The sequence below is a fragment of the Carya illinoinensis genome, chromosome 9 (assembly GCF_018687715.1).
Source record: "Carya illinoinensis cultivar Pawnee chromosome 9, C.illinoinensisPawnee_v1, whole genome shotgun sequence".
NCBI classification, from domain to species: Eukaryota; Viridiplantae; Streptophyta; class Magnoliopsida; order Fagales; family Juglandaceae; genus Carya; species Carya illinoinensis.
The window spans coordinates 2011827-2032491 of record NC_056760.1 but is presented as its reverse complement, the minus strand read 5'-3'; the positions used below and the strand labels follow the sequence as shown (position 1 = coordinate 2032491).

Below are 20665 nucleotides of genomic sequence, written 5' to 3'. Positions count from 1 at the left end.
TATTCACTACCTAACCTTATCCTTATCATATGGGTATCATAGATAATGATCAATTAATTCATGATATTGTATGCAGAACCTTCTCTACTGTTCTTGTATAGAGAGTTGAATAATTTTTTTAGTCATATATATATATATATAATCTAGGCACCGAATGATCAGTAATCCAGGCACCGAATGATCTCGATTTTCATAGATGAACACTTGGGAAACTCAGAAAATATAACCCAAATTAAGAATGTAAAATCATATCTCCAAGGCCGACTAATCAGTAATCAGGATGGTTGAAGATCATATATAGAACATAATTCGATTATTCATTATCTGATCTGAATACATGGCTATTAATTTCCTTTGGGACATGGATCGATGATACTTTAATTTCCTTCCAAAAGTAGAGGTTCTAATTAAGACTTAATCACTATTGAGAAGTACCACGGCTTAGGAATAAATTAATCCTGGATTTTATAAGGATTTACCCTACTCCTTCTATTAGGCATTTTAATGGGAGAAATTGGTGTTTCTATAATCACTATTTAAGATTGGAGAATAGTGGAGTTAGGGATTGTTTTACTTTCCTAATCTTTTTAGTTAGTTTGATTAAAGAACAGTAAACTTTGACCAATTTAATTAATTGTAATAGGATTGGACCACTACCCTAAATTCCATATCACCCTTAGATCATTGGAATGATAATCATGCCATTTAGTGTTTGGAGAAGATATTGTTTAGATGGGACCACAGTGATTCCTTATTATTCTATGCCTTCCGACAAGATTATAAGCCTATCCGCCGGATAATCTAAAGGTATGAAGCAACTAACAATTAGGTACGAGAAATTAATTATTGAAGATAATACGCCTTAAAGTCGAGGATCTCTGGCCTGGAAAATTACATAAATCAACTAGAAAGGTTCTGAGGGCCATAATAAGCATCCATCCTCGGATGAATATCTGAGTCATGATGTTTTAATTAATTTTTCGGTTTATTTTAGGTTACAGGTCCTATTCCTCAACGACGATCCTCAGCGTGCCTTTGCATAGAAAAGAGAGCTAGCTCGAAACCGCGACCCAGTACTTACCCCGCCGCGCGCATCTGGGTCTTCGAATTAATGAAAATACTACGTACGAAATTACGTAAACAAGTGGGAAGCTATTATTTTCCAAACACAACAAACGAGAGATCTCATTTCATTCATCAAATCATCTTCAACTTTAAGTTGTTCGTACAAATTAATAGACCTAAAGGTCTGCGACAAATCAATGTTTACTGGTTATACTTTCAGTACTCTCACTTGTTTACTTCAAAGTGAAGTAGTTCCCAGAAAAAAGGAAAAAAATAGATGAGAAGAAAGAGAAAACAGAATGATCATCTAGCAATCATGCATAGACGAAAGCTAGCTAGTGATGAAACAAAGCTAGTTCATGAATCATGGCGCCATCCATGGAGAACAAGTACAGTACTGTAAACCAGAATGTTTTCTTCATAAGAAGCGCCAAGAAAGCTGGTACGTACGCATCAGCACAAATTGATCATCAGACATCTTGACAAGATGACTGGATCGTCATGTTGGGAATGTTACAAATTAATTTTCCATTGCCTTCATGTGTAGTACTACGCGTGCAGCTACGTACAGGCTATATTTTTAGTATCTTATGAGATCAAACGTCGTCGTCTCCTTGCAAGCAACCTTGCTTGCTCGCTCGCTCAATTCTGGTTTGCAGTAGTGATAACTACCATTGCTAACGAGTCTCCAACGCTTGATCTAAATATATTTCATTCACGTCATTTGTGTAGTGCGTGCATGGTTGTAGCGCGTATTGGGTAGGCGAGTTACGCAAATTATAGTAATAGATCATGAAGAACAGTACTAGTCCTTGTATAGAAATTAATTAATATCCGAAACACCTGTTGATTATTGAGTTGTAATTTCTCGGTGAGCATTCTAGCTAGGTACTGAGTCCGCAGTCAAAAAGCTTTTTCTATCTTTGTTGGCCTAAAAAGACATACATTAAAGGGCACCAAATAATTTGAACAAAAAAGCACTCAGCATTGCTAGAAAAAGGAGTGTCTGAATGAAAGTGATCATGAGGAAGATATTGCACATTACACTTACTAAGGTTATTATTACACCGGCCCCCAACCCATCCCTCCCGGCCATCTCTCTCTCTCTCTCTCTCTCTCTCTCTCTCTCTCTCTCTCTCTCTCTCTCTCTCTCTCTCTCTCTCTCCCCGCCAATATATAACTATTAAATTTGGCAAAACAGATAGCTATAGAAAAAGCCATCTCTCAGTATTGTTAATTAGTTACTATTTAAATCTGCGTTTTAACTTTTCAAAACAATATGAGATTTGTATCATGAAAGTGAGTAACTTTATCTTTTCTCTAGTCTCGCTATCAGGCCCTTATATATTAATTTCTAAAAAAAATTCACATGTATGATAACTAGATAAATTGACATTAACGTACAGTACATATATATAGTGATATTAATATTTGTACATTGAAGTCTAATATTAATTGTATGGAAAACGTTATTTAATATGCATATTTTATCAAACCCTCGTTAATTGTAACATATATGATAATTAAGTAGATGCTCGATCCATATATAAAATTGATGGTATAGACGAAATTAATGTCCATTTGATAGAAAAAATGCCAGTAACAATAGTATAGTACTACTATATAATCTCTATCCGGCCTTTTGCTCAAAGTAAAAGCACTCTCTCATAAAGCGACATTAAAAGTAAAATATGGCGTTATCTACTCAAAAGGCCCGCTCATTTCATGCTTTTATGCTTCAAATAAGCATCTTCGCCCTATACGTGGCCATGTGGGTGATCATGGCAATTAATATTCAAGAGATCGAGCAAGCTAAGGAATAAATCAGAGAGAGAGAGAGAGCGTAGTTATAAATAGCATTGTGCTGGCAGGTCAGGCTTTGAACTTTAAAGGCTAGATTAATGGAGGAAAAAGTAGGTCTAATTTTGACGGGGCAACCTTGTTAACGTCCGGTCAGGCTTTGAACTTTAAAGGCTAGATTAATGGAGGAAAAAGTAGGTCTAATTTTGACAGGGCAGCCTTGTTAACGTAAAGGCTATGGAATTACGTACCGGTACCACACTCCTTTTCCTAAAAGTTTTCATTATTTTATGCCAATTAATTAATAATACCTACTATATACATTAAACAAAATTAAATTAAGTTTAATTCAAACATATATAACAGCCCGCATCATAAGAATATGATCGATGGTCATGTTTGGATCTATTTAATTTAGAATAATAACAAGCTTACTATCCTTCTACCACTCTTTCACTATTTTTTTATTTTTTATTACTTAATAGTTAAGAAAGTGATTATTAATAAAGTTATATATTTTTTTAATTTTTTCATAATGATTAAATATGTTAAAAAAATACTTAAAAGAAACTAATAAAAAATAAAAAATTTCAAATACACTAAAATAATAAAAAGATAATTTAAAATAATGACAATCTTACTTCTTCCTACCACCATTTTTACTATTACTCTTATCAACACTAAATAGCAAGGGCAAGAATTATGAAAGACTCCGTGCTGCTTTCCATACGTCGTTGTACCCACGCGCGGGGGCTGCTTACCCGCAACAGTCGAAACAAAATAACAATTATGTCCAACATGTACGTAATTTAGCATATATAGTTTTGAGCATCTATATACATTTTATCACAATTTTATTTTAAAACTTAAGTATTTTAGTAAAATAATAATACTGTTATAATTATTTTTATAAATTATTTTATAATAATGTCTTCAGATGGTGAAAAGAGTTGCGTAAAACATTATGGTGAAACTGATGATACTCGCCCCTCCCCCGTCATTTCCACGCACGAAAAAATAAACGTTGGCAACGCACCGATTGCAAGACGTTGCTACATGTTGTGGGCTCAGAGCGAGTACGTTGGGCTGTGGGAAGTTGACCGGAATCAACCCAATCGCACTCATATTGTAGGGATCGATGACCTTTGTAGGAGTTTGTGACAGGGCCCAGCTTGTACAACTACACTACAGGCCTCGATATCTGAAACTGTATTATATTGGGCTCTCTGATGATGAGACTTAATAGTTCCTTCGTTGAAATGAGACCCAAAAGTTTAAACAAACGCCCATTTCTATTAATGAAAATGGTTTTTTTTTTTTTAAAAAAAAAAGGAAAATGGTTTTAAATTAGGATGTAAATAAAAAACAAAGATTGAGTTGGCCAGTGAATTCTAACCTTTCCACCCAACACCTTAAGACCTTTCAAGCTACAGCTGCTTAGGCTTTTTGGATATCATCAACGGGTCTTCAGCTTCATGCATCTTCAAAACATGCTTTCGCATGATCACTACACACTAATCTGGGTTAATATACAGATGACACTAGCTACTATATTTCTCTGTCCAAATTAGAGATAATAAAATCTAAGGTGATAATATTTCTCTTTGGTTAATTTAAGAAATTGTTTTGAGGGAAATGTATACAGCCGAGTTGAGCATATATATATATATATATATATATATGGTGAGGTCAGTTTGAAGATTGCCTGCCAATGATAGTTGAACAAGCTTGGGACGAAAGAAAGAGGAAAGAGGGAAGAAAGAGGGAGGAAAGAAGCATATATTCTGGTTGTGTCGGGTGATTTTTGTGTGTGGGAGGGGAGAGCATCATTCCCATGGAAATTGGAGAATCTATAACGCAATTAGTGGCGACGGACGTGTACCACTGACAATACTCATGCATACATTTTTAAAAGATAAATGGTACTTTTACAAAAATAAATAAATAAAAATTAATTTATAAATTACTTTTATTATCAATTACATCTACTAAAAAGAGTTTGGACGGCTGAGTTGGATCCGCCGTGCTCAATCTCCATCGGGCTACAGCCAGAGAAAACAATTTAAGCTTAATGTACGTTTCGTTGGGTTCACGTAAAAATATTTGGTCTAAAGAGAAATGGTATTTGCAGTCGTGATTGTACAAGCGGCATGCAGTCACTTTGAAAAAATTAAATTAATATGGGACCCACATGAAAAAAAATTAACTTTTTAATTATGAACTCCACTTTTTTTCTAAGCGATTGCGCGGCATTTATAATTCCACGACTGTATGTAGCATTGCTCTTGGTCCAAAACGTCGCATATCTAAAATTTTAGAAAAAATTGCCTTTTAATTATAATTAATTAGAATAAACAATCGCATCATCAGTTTTTTTAAGGAAAATTCTTCTTATCATCCTCATACTTCATACACCACATTTATTTTAATTTTTTTTTTTTTTTTATAATAAATATGTAGTGTGTAGATGATAAAAAGAATAATTCAATTAGTTTAATAAAAATAAAATGAAATAAAAAAATAAAAGATAATATTTTAATATATAAAATGTATGGTGTGAGATGATGTGTAACATTTCTCTTTTTTTAATCATCTAAGCGTCACAATTTGACGAATAATAAATTATAAATTTGCTTTAAATTTTAGTGTAAAATTTCAAATTTCATACCTAATTAAATCTGATCAAATTATAAAAAAGAGTGATAGTTTAAGAAATTAATTTAACATATTTGTTGTGTGAACTCAATTTTGGGATATCCTCAATTAACATTTGTACATCAAGTATCTCTCTTCAAAATTGTAAAAGCACGAGTGGCAAGGTTTTTTTTTTTATAGAAATATGATTCATTGCATTCATTCAGTATACGAAATTATAACGATGACTTATTAATACAGGAGAACTAGACTATAAGCTAACTAACGCATCTATTCAGGAGCTTCTCTACACACAAAGTGACGAACATTATCTTAATTTCTAAATCTCTCCAAAGAGAGAGTAAACGCTCTGTAATAACAGAACACGATGGCCCCCTCCAACCTCCAAGGAGGCGAAGTACGGGAAAAAACTACTATAGATAGAAAGTCCAATAACATATTTCTACACTAAAACTAAATAAACAGACAAACGAACAAAACAAAACACACGACAAAACAATCCAACCACGAGTATGGCATGAACTCCGACGACACACCCACCACAAGTATCGGTATCACGAGCCCAAATGGCATGAGCACCCAACTTGCGTACGGACCACAGCAACCTCTACAGTGAAGGTCGGCCAAACGACCTGTGACGCCCCCAAATTCCGTTTGGGATCGGACGGACATTTGAAGCGTCGAGACATGCAACACAAGGTTACCTGCCTCCGTTCATGACATATAAGATGCAATGTTTCTAACATGCATCTAACATTATGCAATATTCGCAGCGGATAATTTTTTTCTTTAGCAATACTATGCACCAAATTGAAAATATCCCAAATGCTTAAAACATACTTCATACATAAAGACCCATTGAGTAGATCACAACACTAGTCCAAAATGGTTATGATCCAAAAAATACTAAAGATGCAATTCCATTGTACAAGTAGTAATTTACGTTAACTACTATATTAACATTGACGTCGCACCATCGCTTAGTCAACTGTGTCTAGTTGATCAGCTCCTGATTCTCCTTCAGGTCCTGTAACAAGATCTACCATTCGGGGGGAATGGTAGTTGGGACTACCAAAATGAGATTTGATTACAAATCTCAGTAAGTTAACAAAAAACTTCCACACAAACTAATGATGCATGCATGACAGTAAAAGCATAGATGCATAATCAAATTCATAAGTAATTAAAGCATAACTTGGCGCACAACATAGCATAATTGACATAACTTAAATTGAAACATGAACTTGATCTGAAACTTGACTTAACATGAAAAATACATACTCCACAGTTGTTGTGGCCCCATGTATTCTACGTGTAAATACATACTCCACAGTTGTTGTGGCCCCATGTATTCTACACAAACTTGACTTAACATGAAAAATACATACTCCACAATTGTTGTGGCCCCATGTATTCTACACAAACTTGACTTAACATGAAAAATACATACTCCACAGTTGTTGTGGCCCCATGTATTCTACACAAACTTGACTTAACATGAAAAATACATACTCCACAGTTGTTGTGACCCCATGTATTCTACGTGTAAATACATACTCCACAGTTGTTGTAGCCCCATGTATTCTACACATACTGAATGTACTCAAGATGAAACGTGACTAGAAAACGAAAGGACTGGAGCCCTGACATAACATAACGTGATTTGAACATAACTTGAAATACATGACCAACTTGAGATAGAAACATTTCGTAACATGGCATAACATATAATAGACAACATATTTAACATGACATACTTGTAATGTACAGTAATACATGACAGAATATATTATGTAACAGATAAAAATTGATGACAGAATAAATTTTGTATAATAGACAATTACGTGATAATTTGGCATGGCATGACATATATGATAACATACATACATACATTGTAGTTCCTTTACTTAGCACACATACACAGTAGACTGCTAGTAAGTTAAAAGCTAACTTACCTCGATCTCTGCGTTTCTTATAAAACTTCAAGTGTGACCACGAGGAACTGTAATTAGTGATTCTAAAAGTTAGAACTAAATCACTAAATATTTGAAATATGGAAAATACTAACTTAAAATAGTAAAATTTTCATTTTACTCTCTACATGTGGAAAAATGACCGTTTTACCCATAACTTAAGGATTTTGCATACTAACTCCAAAAGTTTCTAAAATTTACATTCCTCATGTAAATTTTGTCATAAACTTAAATATCAACTCAGAAAAATTTAAAACAAAACACAACTATGAAGAACACACTATGGTCGAAACATCCATAGGCCATTTCCCTTTATTTTTGTTGCAATTCCTTCCAACTTCAAAACTCATGCTTAAACCAAAATTTTGCAACAAACATCTTCCAATCCTAAGTTCAAAACCATACTTAAAACATCCATTTAGAAAAAGCTAATAATCAACACCAAACTTTTTTGTAAAAAGATCCAAGCACTTGAATCACAAGTTTTGACCTTAAATCAAAACATCTCCAAGAATTTCAAAAATCAAATCTTACTTCTAACATATTCATAATATCATCCTAACATCAATCATGCTTTAAATCATCAAACTAAAGTCACCAAAATCACAAAATAACATTTGGAATTTTTGGTTTTACACTTAGTCCAAAAACAGAAACTTTTTCCTCAACTAGTTTTGATAAATCTCTTGATCTATGACTTATAAATATATGATCTTCAAACCAAACCATTACATGGTTTAAAAAGATGTCCTAAAATATATACAAGCTTCTAATTCAAGATCACATGGTTAGAAATTAACCAAAACATAAATTTAGCCAAGAATATCCACACTTTGGCTTATATGAATATCTCTTTGCATAAAATTTCATATCTTTGAAACTAACATCAAATATCTTCAAAATAATAATATAACATGTATATAAAATGTTTAGGATCCTCCAATAAAATTATCAAAGTCATTAGAATAGGTTTAGACCACCAAAGAGTTAAACTTTCTCAAAACAGAAACTTCCAGTTTCTAAGTTTCTAAATCTAAGAACATCTTTCATCAAAACCTTTAATCATGCAAAAATACTCAACCAATAGTCATATATACATGTTAACAATACTCCATAAAAATTTCGGACCAATATCTATCCATTAGCTTGGTCAAAAACTCCAAACTATAACATATTCTCCAGTTTACCTCCCAGAATGACCTTTTTATAGTTTATACAATATTTGACTGACCAAATGATCTTCAAATGGGAAAAATAAGATATCCATGTAAACTAGACTAAAAAAGAAACAACTTATATGAAGGAGACTTTATGATAAAACACTTACAACAGCTTCGAAATTGGCGTGCAAAATACCTCCTAAAAGCTGTCCGAGAGAGAGTGTTTGATATTCTTTCAATGGAAAGTGTAAATGAAGATAATTTCGTGGGGAGAGGTGGCTGGAGATAATTATGGATGAGATATGGAAGAGATGAGGCTGGAGTTGAGAGTTGAGTGTAGTTTTCTCCTACCCAAAATATCTATAAAAGATTATCTCATAATATTCTATCCAATAGTATCTACAAAAAATCAACTTAAGATATTTTTATCTAATAATATCTATAAAAATCAACTCAAAATATTTTTACCCAATAATATTAATGAAAATTACCTCAAGATATTTCTTTTTATCCAATAATATCTACAGTTTTGAACAGACGTTTTGTCCGAAAATATGAAAAAAAGTTATCGCGCCATAAGACTTTAAATAACCCTCCGAATCTAATGGCACAAACCATAATACATTTTGACACTTCTAACTATCTCCAATAATCAAAAATACACTTCTGATACCATAGTAAATAATAACACTAACTATATAGTTAGACAAAAACCTATACGATTAATGGATTCGTGAAAACTTATAGGGTTTTCACGAGGTTCCTAAAATTAATAGAAATTTCATAATTGAATTTCTAGCGGGCTGTTACACGACCATTGGCCACAATATCGCTAGCCGCTCTTAACCAGCTCTTGCCTCAGATTGCGATCGATCAGGCAGCTCATCACCTTACCCTGGATTAGGGCTGAGCAAAAATCTGAAAATTTGACTCTGACCCCGGCTTCGCTTCGGCTCCGACAAGTCGGAGTCAGAGGCCAGGCGGAGCCAACTCCAACTCCGCTCCGATCCGACTCCGATGCTCCGACTCCGACTCAAACTCCCTATTCCGACTCCGCATCCGACTCCACTCCACTAATGTACATATTTTATAAAAAAAAATATGTGTTTTTCTATATATTAATCATATAAAAATAAATATAATAACATGTAATATTAATATATAAATACTAAAATGCTTAATAACATGTAACATTGTAATACTAATGTATAATATAACATGTAACACTAATATATAAATAACAAATTTATAATAGCATGTAATACTAATGTATAATAATTAAAGTTGATTATATAGAATATAGATTTTATATAACTACATCTTATATAGTTAGTTAAACTCAATAATATACTAGCATAGCTACATGGGTTAATTATTATAAAATAATATATTTATGCTGTAATATATAGACTAAATTAACTAATAATAGTTTAGTATATGTAAACATCACATCATGACTCATGCTGTTTCAATATTACTACCATGTAACATAGTAAAACTAAATTACTAATGTATAAATATGTGTGTTACATGTAATAATAATGTATAAATACTAAAATGCATAATAACATGTAAGTTATAGTATATAGTAAATTACTAATATATATAATAGTATACTATTAGTTATATATATTAAATTAATATCTTTAAGTTATTATCTATTAGTACTAGTGTAACTAGTGTTATTACATATTATTAGTTACTAGTTATTACATCTAGACTATCTAGTTATTAGACTATAGTAAATAAGTTAATAAATATTACTAATTTACTATATACTAATAAACTAATAGTATTAGTATATAGTAAATTACGACTAATATATATAATAGTATACTATTAGTTATATATATATTAAATTAATATCTTTAATTTATTATCTATCAGTACTGGTGTAACTAGTGTTATTACATATTATTAGTTACTAGTTATTACATCTAGACTATCTAGTTATTAGACTATAGTAAATAAGTTAATAAATATTACTAATTTACTATATATTAATAGACTAATAGTATTAGTATTAGTGTATTACTAATATATATAATATATATAATAGTATACTATTAGTTATATAATAGTATACAAACTTTAAGATTAAATTTTAATTTAATATGTTTTAAAATATGGTTTAGCTTAGGATATGGGAATATAAAAATTAAAAAGCCCAAAATATATATAGAAGAAGGCCAGCCGGCTGCCCACTGGGCCACTCCTACAGGCCTGCAACCAAAAGTTCAAAACCCAGCCCATTGCTCCTTAAATTGACCAAAACGGCGCCGTAGCATCTATTGCCCTCAATGAATTATGTCCTGCAGCCCTAACTCGGTAGGTCCTAAAGAGTTTTAACTTTTATCCAGCCTCTGTCGTCCCAAGTCCCCACTTCCCACTCCCAGTCGGCCAGTCCCATACCCAGTTCCCAACTTCCCAAATCAGCAAAGAGGTAGACCTGGGTCATCAGTCATCGCACGGTGCCATTGCAGTCAACCAAATCCGACGTCGTCGCAGTTTTGGGTCATTGCACGGTGCCGTCGTAGTCAACCAAATCCAATGCAAATTTGGGTCATCGCACGGTACTGTCGCAGTTAACCAAATCAACGCCGTCGCCCAACTCCGACAAGTCGGAGGCGGAGTCAGAGCAGAGTCTAATGCCGTCGGAGGTCGGATTCAGCCTCCGACAAAGTCAAAGTCGGAGTCGGATGGCTCCAATACCGACTCCGATTCGTCAGTGCTCAGCCCTACCCTGGACAACACAGAAAATAAACAGAAACAAAAGAACAAAGCAACAACGGCTGAGGCCATGCAAAACACAAACACCTACGATAGAGTGCGGCCATGCAAGATACAAAAAACCCCAACTCCAAAAATGGAGGTACAAGACACACACAACGGCGACACAAATAACTACAGTAGAAGCCATGAAAGACCCAAAAACCAAAACTCCGAAAACGGAAGGACATAACACAAAAACAATGGCAACAGAAGTCGTGCAAGACGCATACTACTCTAGGAGGAAAGCCATCGGTCGAAAACTGAAGTCTCGAAGTCCGAATACCCAAAAAAGCCAAGAACAGCATCTGCAGGTGGCCTCTTGGTGGCGTGTGATAGCCACACGCCACATAAGACCAAGGCTTCGTCCCGCGCATGAGGGCTATGCACCACTCCGTTTGGCACCACGTTCGGTGGGCTTGTAGATTGGCAACTGACCAACATCTTGGAGGGGCACGTGTTGACAGTCGATGGCTTGACAGTTCCAAGCGACATTCCTCTCTTATTGGCCTAAAAAATAAATAAATAAAAAATAAATAAATAAAAACCTAATAGAGAAATGGAGGGGGAAGGAAAGGGAGGGGAGCCGAAACTCCCACCCATTCGCTATGGTGTTTGGGGAAGATTAGATAGTAAGAGAGAGGATTTACAGAGAGAGAAGGAGGAGGAAACAGCATCTATAAGTGGCGAGGTTTGTTAAATTGAGATGATTAAGGATTTGAAATTAAAAAGAGATTGCTTAATTTCTAGATGATGTACTTAAATCTTTACGTTATAGAAGTGATCAAATAGACAAAATAATATCCATTCAAATACAGAAGTCGCACTGACATGATTTTCAGTACGTACATGCTTCAGCGTGGAGATCTGAATTACTTCACATGATAATAGTGATCACCAGGATATTGGATCATTGTTCTGACAAGCTCTAAGTAATTGGTAATTCCATACCTCAATCATTAGCAATTTAACAACCGCAATGAGCATTATACAACAAAAGTATCAGAGACAAATGCCACCAAATGCCACCTCACGACGCAGCTACTACAAGCATTCAAAAGCAAAAAGGCACCACTTAGTACCCATGCCACCCACGACTTTTTTTAGTATTTATGCCGAGATACGAGTGGACATTATAAATCCAATTTAAAACCTTTCCATTTTTACTTTTATTCTACAACCATGTACAGTGACTGATCATTTATTCATTTATTATTTTTTTTATTGACATGGAGTGTACGAAAATACCTGACTAATTCTAAGGCGTACAAGTTTTTAACAAAATTTTCTACAAAGAAAAGAAATTTTAGAATCCAATAATCGTTAAAGATTGTTTACATTTAAAAAGTTTAAAGCCTTATACTTTAGAGAAAGCATAGTGCAAAAACTTTACCACGATGCCTTCTTATTTTCTTCCCCTCTTTTTAAGTTATCTATTTTCCTTTCCTTACTTGCGTTCGAGTGTAAAAGTTGTTGAAAAGTCACAAAATCCCACGTCGTTACTCTTAACACGATTTCTTTCCTCTCATGCAACTGACGCATCGGTTAAAAGTTCACATCAGGTTTTAGATCAATAATTTAAAAAAAGTAATTATAAAAAAAACAAAGCAAAAAGAAGTGGATGTGACCAGTTACTTGTAGTACTGGGAATATCAGTACTTTGGGGTGTGTGGTCATCCACACACGAATTACTTTTATTAAACTCACATGAATCATATTGACTTGAGCCTCTGAGCCAGTACCCTGGCCTCGATCGATCGTCCACTTTTTAATTTGTTATGTATTTTAGTTAAGTTTATATAAAAACCTTGACAATAAATTAATGTTGTAATATGTCCAACATTACTTGTTTTTTTCTTTGTCCATTTCTATGTAAAACTGCTTGACAAATGGTGGTTTTGTCCAGATAAGTGGTCCTATTTTGCTTTTAATTTTTTTAGTGTGGAGTTGGAGTGGCCCCGGGGGATTTTGTTCGTTCCTAGCTATCGTCTTAAACAAAGGCGATAGGATAAGGTTTTGCCCGCTCCTCGACTCCCTCTCATGCCTCATCTAGTGGTATATACTTACATGCGCACATGATAGATGTTCTATGCTTTGTTGACATCAGACAGCGCATTCATGGGCCGGACAAGTATCTATGCCGGCTTGGACACGAGACAGACGCGACTAAATCTAGTCTACGTGTGTGTGTGTGTGTTTAGTTAAATCTCTATAGATCACGGAATCAATCAAACCATCTGCGACCTAATGTAAGAAAGGAATTAGGATATCACTAGTACTTGTTTCTAATGCACATGTGAGTTCTACAAATAATGGATTGATTCGACGGTGCATGGCCCCCTTGGAAGTGCATTCACGCCCGAGGCACAAACTTATAAAAGTACTGATCATCGTGCATGTCCACACAGACTGGCTCACCAAAGGGTAGTGCCGATGCAATCATGCGCAAGAGAGAAATCGGGAGACAACGGGATTGCAATTAATAGTTTTATGTTCAATATTATTCCATGTCTTATATAGCTAAGGGAAATGCTTCTCCTCCCGATAATGGGTCCCGATGGTGGATCCCTATCCTACTTTTTTTTTTTTTTTTTTGTACTTAATGAAGTAAATATTTTTAAATGATGTTGTAATTTTTTTTTTAAATGTTTAACAAGATTAAAAATATATATGAAGAAAAAAAAAAAGAAATGATCTTATGGTGGGCAATATTAGGACCCACTATCGGTGGCCATAACACTGCCTTATAGCTAATAATGTCTCATCCTCTCCGGATGAGAGCATATTGCTTATTTTGTGAGTAGACAGGCAAAGAGCAATTGAAGTACTCGATCCAAGGAAAAATAAAAATAAAAATAAAAAAGGGATCGATTAAGAAGCTTACCTATGAAGACAAAGAAAAAGTGATACAATGCAGCAAAAGTCATGCTTGGAAGTTAGAAAGTAAACAGGACATGATCCACGGGAAGGAAACGCAGAAAGTGGAACGGTAGCCCCAAAGCAACACCAAAACCGGCGTCAATTAACACACAACGGGTATTAGAGTCAGAACATAATAACGGCTAGTATGATGATCTACTCGACATTGTTTAATCTTTATATCTAAATTTCACAACAGCTTTAAAACATGCCATAATTTTGAAAACAGAATTATTATTTCAATTATCGCGATGATAGCCTTCTACTGTTTAAATTATTCTAGTACTATTTAGACGATAAATTGTAAGAAGATAAAATCGGTGAAGTCTTGATTTCACCGCGCGCCATCCACCATCAATTCCGAGTACTCCGGCCACGAGCTTTTACGCTTCACCGTAATGTCGCCGCCGCCACCCACCATGCATCTTCACTTCAAGTCTTCACCGCATCGTGTACGTACGCACTGAACGTGCCCCACATCCAATAATTAATTCAAGTCCTTTTGTCACTGTTCTTATTGTCCTACCTTCGACGCCAAGCTCAATTCTTGCAATTTTGTGGCCGGAAGCCAAGCCTTTCGTTTTCCAAGTCGTATTCCACGTAGAAATTCTGCTGCTGGAAATTACCAAATATTATGGCCGGCCCACCCGTCGAGCCCAAACCGGAAGAATTGTCGGTGATAATGGTCAGGCACACGACACTAAAATTACCGGCAAACGCAAAATAATTCACAACGGGCAAGGCCAACTTTGCACCACCTTTAAATCGGAAGGTTAATTCCGGAATGTTGACCTTTTTCTGATTGAAAATATTGAAACACGGCTTTAGACCGGACCTAGCTTCAATGTCAACAGCTCTAGAATAGTTAGCCATCTGAATCTCAAACTCTTTCGCCACGGCTTCGAAGGCCGGCCTTTCCATGAAGGTGAAGGTCGACCCAGAGTCCACTATGGTCCCACCGTGACCGTCAGCCCCGGGCACCAAATATTTATACGGGATCTTTGCGGTCTTATCTCCCACCATGACTTTACGAAGGGTTACGTAATAGTATTCGCGGTATGCAGTGTTATTGGTAACGGGATTTTTTCGGAACGGCGTGTAGCTAAGGCCTGGGGTCTTGGCGGAACTGGACCCACTGTACAAAACAAGGTCACTGCTCTCCCTGGTATCGTCGAAACGGCGGGACAGTAGACAGTAGGAGAATTTGCTGACACCCAATTGTGAAGGCAAAGATTCGGGACCGCGACCAAACCCGGCAATGCCGGCAGGTTGACGGGTCGAGAAAATGGAGCACCCGACAATAAAATCGGGGAAAGTTTTCTTGGAGAAATCCAGGGTCTCGGAGAGCAATAATCCGGCGGTTAACCCTGAACCGTATTGCAACATGTACGGAGGGCAACCCTGCGAGCAATTCTGTGAAGCTGGATTGCAGTCTTGGCACCGAGACTGGACATCCGAGCCAGCAATCCAGGTACATTTGGGGTTCTTGCAACCCAGAATCTTCGAAGAAGATGATAGTCTTGGAATGAATTTTGGGATTTTTCCTGGGTATAGGTTAGGGAAGTCGCAATTGGAGCAGAGATAGCGGGAGGTGCAGGGGAACCAGACGAGGCTACTGCCAGTGTCCAAAATGAAAGGTATGGTTTGCGGAGGTGTGCCAAAGCTGAGGGAGATGGAGTAGTCTCCGTAGCTGTGAGGTAATATGTGGGTTTTGGCAAGGGGAGTATCGGATTTCAGGCGCTTGAGATGGAGAGCTCTGCTTAGAGAAGCATAGGCGAGGGAATTGAGGGTCTTGATCGGATCTGAGGATGCATTTTTGGAGGAGAAGGGTGAGAGAGGAATGGTGAGGATGGTGGTTTCGGGATTGGGAGCTACAGAGGATGAAGATGAAGCTGAGAATGAAAGAGAGAAGACAAAGACGAGAGAGAGAAGAGACGAAGCTGCCATGGGCGAGTTCGGTGGTTTCTCCCTTGTGGGCAGCGAATGTGCGGGTGGAATTTTGTGAGTTCGTGGGGCGGCCTTGAGGATGGTCTTGGAGCCGTTCGGTGTTGTCGTGTTTATAGAGTTTTGGAGAAGGGAGCGGGCCCAGTGGGGGACACCAACGGTCAGCAGTAGAATCAAGATCGATTTAGGCGATATAACTACCATTGAAGTGAGCGGAATTAACCAAACATGCCATTATTGGATTGAACTCAATTTCTTTTGATGTTTTTACTTTACTTTAGAGGGGAAAAAAAAAAGAAAAACACAAATAAAAAAGAGCAATGTTACATATAATTGTGGAATTATAAATGTCGCGCAATCGTTTTGAAAAAGAGTGGGGTCCACGATTAAAAAGTTAGTTTTTTTTCATATGCGTCTCATATTATTTCATTTTTTTCAAAACGACTGCACGCCTCTTGTACAACCACGACTGCAAATATTATTTCTTAACAAAAAAAATACACCACCATTTTGATATTTTACTTTTTCTTTGTAAAATTAGTGATTAGTGTAATAGAAACTACAATCCAATAATTCTTGAGTTTGTAAATTTCTTATTATGTTGACATTAAGTTATTCATCAATTATTAATGTTATTAAATTAAAACTAAGTTTTGATATTCACATCATTATATAATAACATTAATAAAAACTTGGTTTTAATTTAATAACATTAATAACTAAGTTTTTAATTGTAACTGAATTCTAAATAAAATTATCTTTATTTCAATATTTTATGACAACAATGGCGTGAGCGTGACCGCCACAGAAAACAAACCACGATGATCACGCCTGCCCTGTTCAATACTTGAAAGTAGACATGTTTTTCTATGGAGGTATGTTATACAGCAGCCTCACACCCAACGTACCAATATTTTTGAAGTGTAAAATGAAAGAGGGTAAAAGAGTAAAATTACATTTTTTTTAATGGTGTGAAAAAGTGTGGGCTGGTGTGTAAAATTTTTCTTTTCTATGCGACCATGTTTCATCCTTACATACGCAACGGCTTGTTTGTCATAGTAAGGGCGCTAACTATTGGTGGTCTTCGACCTAAGCCCAACCTACTCGAACCCCACCATCACCATTCAGTAGTGAGTCCGAACTTATGAATGATCATAAATGTGCATTCCCACGCATCTAGTTTATTTCCAATTAACTAATTTTGTCCATCTTGGACAAATTATCATTGAACTCTTACTAACAGTCTAACATTAATATTACCAAGTTAGTTACAGGCCGGCTCAATATAGTGTAGGACCTGAGGCGGAAATTTTGAACGATGCTTTTTTCATTTAAAAATAATAATTTTAAATTTAATTTTTACATTACCTTTTTATTTAAAAATAAATACTATCCTTTTGCAAAATAAAATATTATAAAATTTTATACCACATTTTCAACTAATAACCGATTTAATCTTTGTTAAAAAATTATTGATTTAGAGAAAATTTAATTTAATTTAATTTTACAAGACGTGTTTTAGATTCTAAAAAGTAATTATAATCATTAATTTTAATAAAATTCTATAAACAATCTACGCATTTGGAAAAATTTTGGCACTTGTCTCTTCAAAGGATAATATAAAAACTTTTTATGAACATTCAAAAATTAGATTTTGTTATTTATAATTTTCACATTATATATTAAACTAACAATGACAAAGAAGAAGTATATTTTTATGGGTAGTGATAGGCTTACTACCCTATCACTACCTTTACTATCTTATCACTACTCATTTACTACTTATAAAAAATTTGAAATTTTTTATTTTCTTATCATTTTCTTTTAAGTATTTTTTTAATATCCTTAATAACTAAGAAAAAAATTATAAAAATATCTAATTTTATTAATAATCACTTTTTTAAGCATTAAGTAAAACAAAAAATTAAAAAAAAATCAAATACTAAAAGAGTAGTAAATGGGTAGTAAGAAGGTTCTAACCCTATCATTTTCTTATTTTTATAAGTAGAGTATGTTGAGATAATTATTATGTGAAGATGCTTTTAAAACTAATAATGACATAATATCTTTTTGATATTTTTTTATTGAGTTAATTTATCTTTTTAATTAAATTTTTATTTCTTTCTAATTAATTTTACTAAGAATTTATTTTGGACCTTCTTCCAATATGTGCGTAGGCAATTGTCTAAATCGCCTATTGGAAGAGCCGACCTGGTTAGTTATACAATTGTCGATGGCGTGGTCGTCTGAAGGAGCAAGTATTTTGATGGGGCAAGTGATGCATCATGAATGGTTCAGAGCCTAGATCGATCAAGATAAATGGGCTTAATCCTTCATTAATTAATCAGATATTAGTCATCCACATTAATTGAAAGTGGACCAACTTAGGCTAGGCAAGGCAGCCCATCATGTGTAGCCTTTGGAAAATATCATAAATCGTATCTCAATCCACAAAACTAACTCCCATTGTTTAATCCTGTTCCTATCCAACAATCCAACTCGCATTGTATTGGGGAACTAGCTAGCCACCAACCAGATCGAGCGCTGCATCAATGTTAATGAGGAAATTAGGAGGACGTACGTAGGTGAATCTAATATCATTTTTAAGTCCAATTGAAAAGGCCTTGGCCCATGTTGTGCCTTGAACCGCATCATTGGCACGACGCTCTAACCAGCTGAGCTAATAGACCCATTTCGAACGTGTCATCTACTAATGCGGTCCATGCATGTGGCAAAAGAAGATTGTTATTTATAAAATTTTAAGAAATGCTTAGATGTAAAATAAATTATCAAAACTTATTTATCATTAACTATTTTGAGATTTATCGTTTCCAGTCCTTACTATATTAATTATTATTTTAATATTCGTAGGTATCAAAAAATTTAAATGAAAAACATTTTAAAACAAATTAAACGAAACATGGGGAAGATATACACTTCGTGTAGGAAAAGAAAATAATAGGCTTATATATTATAATTTTTTACCTAATTAGATTTAAAACTAAAATTAATTTTATAAAATAATTAATAAAATGAGTAATGATATATACTGTACCACTATTTTATTTGCATATTACTATATATATGATATAATATATTTATTATGATGATAAAAAAATATATAATAAATAATGATTTAATATAGATAAATATACCATATTTTTATTTAACGTGACGCAATTGAAATGGTATTACAATATGTAGAATAATTCTTTTAATAGAATATTTCTTTTAAGTAAACTAAGGAATTAACTGTCAGAGTCTACAAACAAATGAAAATATCGAGGCATTGCCTGAGTACTTTGACAGTGACAGACGACTGATAATTTGAGGCAGATGGCGAATGATCAATGATCTGCTTTTCTTCGATGAAATCCACCCAAGCCCGTGGCGACCAAAAACATCAAATCCAACTCTCTGCCGTTCTGTCGTGTCACAGTCTGACCGTTGGTTCGCCGGCGGCTCGTCTCATGTGCGGCAACCCCCGCACTGCCAGAGGAGGAACTCCCAACGGTGAGATTTGGATCCACGTGGGTAAGAATGAATTTCCAAAGAAATTTTCAATCCCTTTAAGTAAAAAATATTATTAGTTTATACAAAATATTATTAGATGTCTCTTTTCATCTTCTTTTAATATTAAAATATTATTTAAATATATATTTTTTTATATTTGATAAAATTAATACTAAAAATCAATTCCTTTTTATTATTTGATAAAATTTTATATTTATTTACATAGTTTTCATATCAGTTATAACTATGGTAAATTAAAATTTTCATAATTTACATTTCAGTTATATCTGTGGTAAATTTTTATTCGCATAGTTTAGTTCTATTTATTTTTTTATACTTGTTATGAATTATTGATAATATGTTTCATCTTGAAATAGAAATTGAGCATCCCTGAAGGATCGCTCTAAATCAATAATTTTTATTGAGTATCTCATAGTTAAATTCTATGTTTATTCACATAGTTTACATATCAATTATATCTACAGTGAATTAAAATTTTCATAATTTGCATTTCAGTTATATCTATGGTAAATTTTTATTCTTATAATTTATATACAAGTTTTATTTACTTTTTATACTTGTTATGAATTATTGATGTTAAGTTTCATATTGAAATAGAAATTGAGCATCCCTGAATGATCTTTCTAAATCAATAATTTTATTGAGTATCTCATAGTTTAAATGAGTGATACGTGTACCAAAAGTTCATTATGATTAATACACCTGAAGTTGCATAATTGAAATTGTGTAGAGAAAAGTCACTAAAGAATATATGTTTAAAATGAATGTCTCGAATATACTCCTGAATTAGCAATATTCAGTGTGCTCCTGAAATAATAATATCGAGTACAAAAGTTCACAATATAT

At 34.3% G+C, this 20665-nt stretch overlaps 1 protein-coding gene across 1 annotated transcript; it reads right to left on the bottom strand.

Annotated features, from left to right (window-relative positions):
* Positions 1–14490: 14490 nt before the first annotated feature.
* Positions 14491–16382, bottom strand: LOC122277334 (probable aspartyl protease At4g16563). Its single transcript, XM_043087292.1, has one exon. It carries the CDS (start codon positions 16286–16288, stop codon positions 14882–14884), a length of 1407 nt encoding a protein of 468 aa, XP_042943226.1. The 5' UTR covers positions 16289–16382; the 3' UTR covers positions 14491–14881.
* Between the last annotated feature and the right edge of the window lie 4283 nt (positions 16383–20665).

What these genes read in the sequence shown, in the direction of transcription:
- LOC122277334 (XM_043087292.1), bottom strand. Translation starts at nt 16,288, where the DNA reads ATGGCAGCTTCGTCTCTTCTCTCTCTCGTCTTTGTCTTCTCTCTTTCA.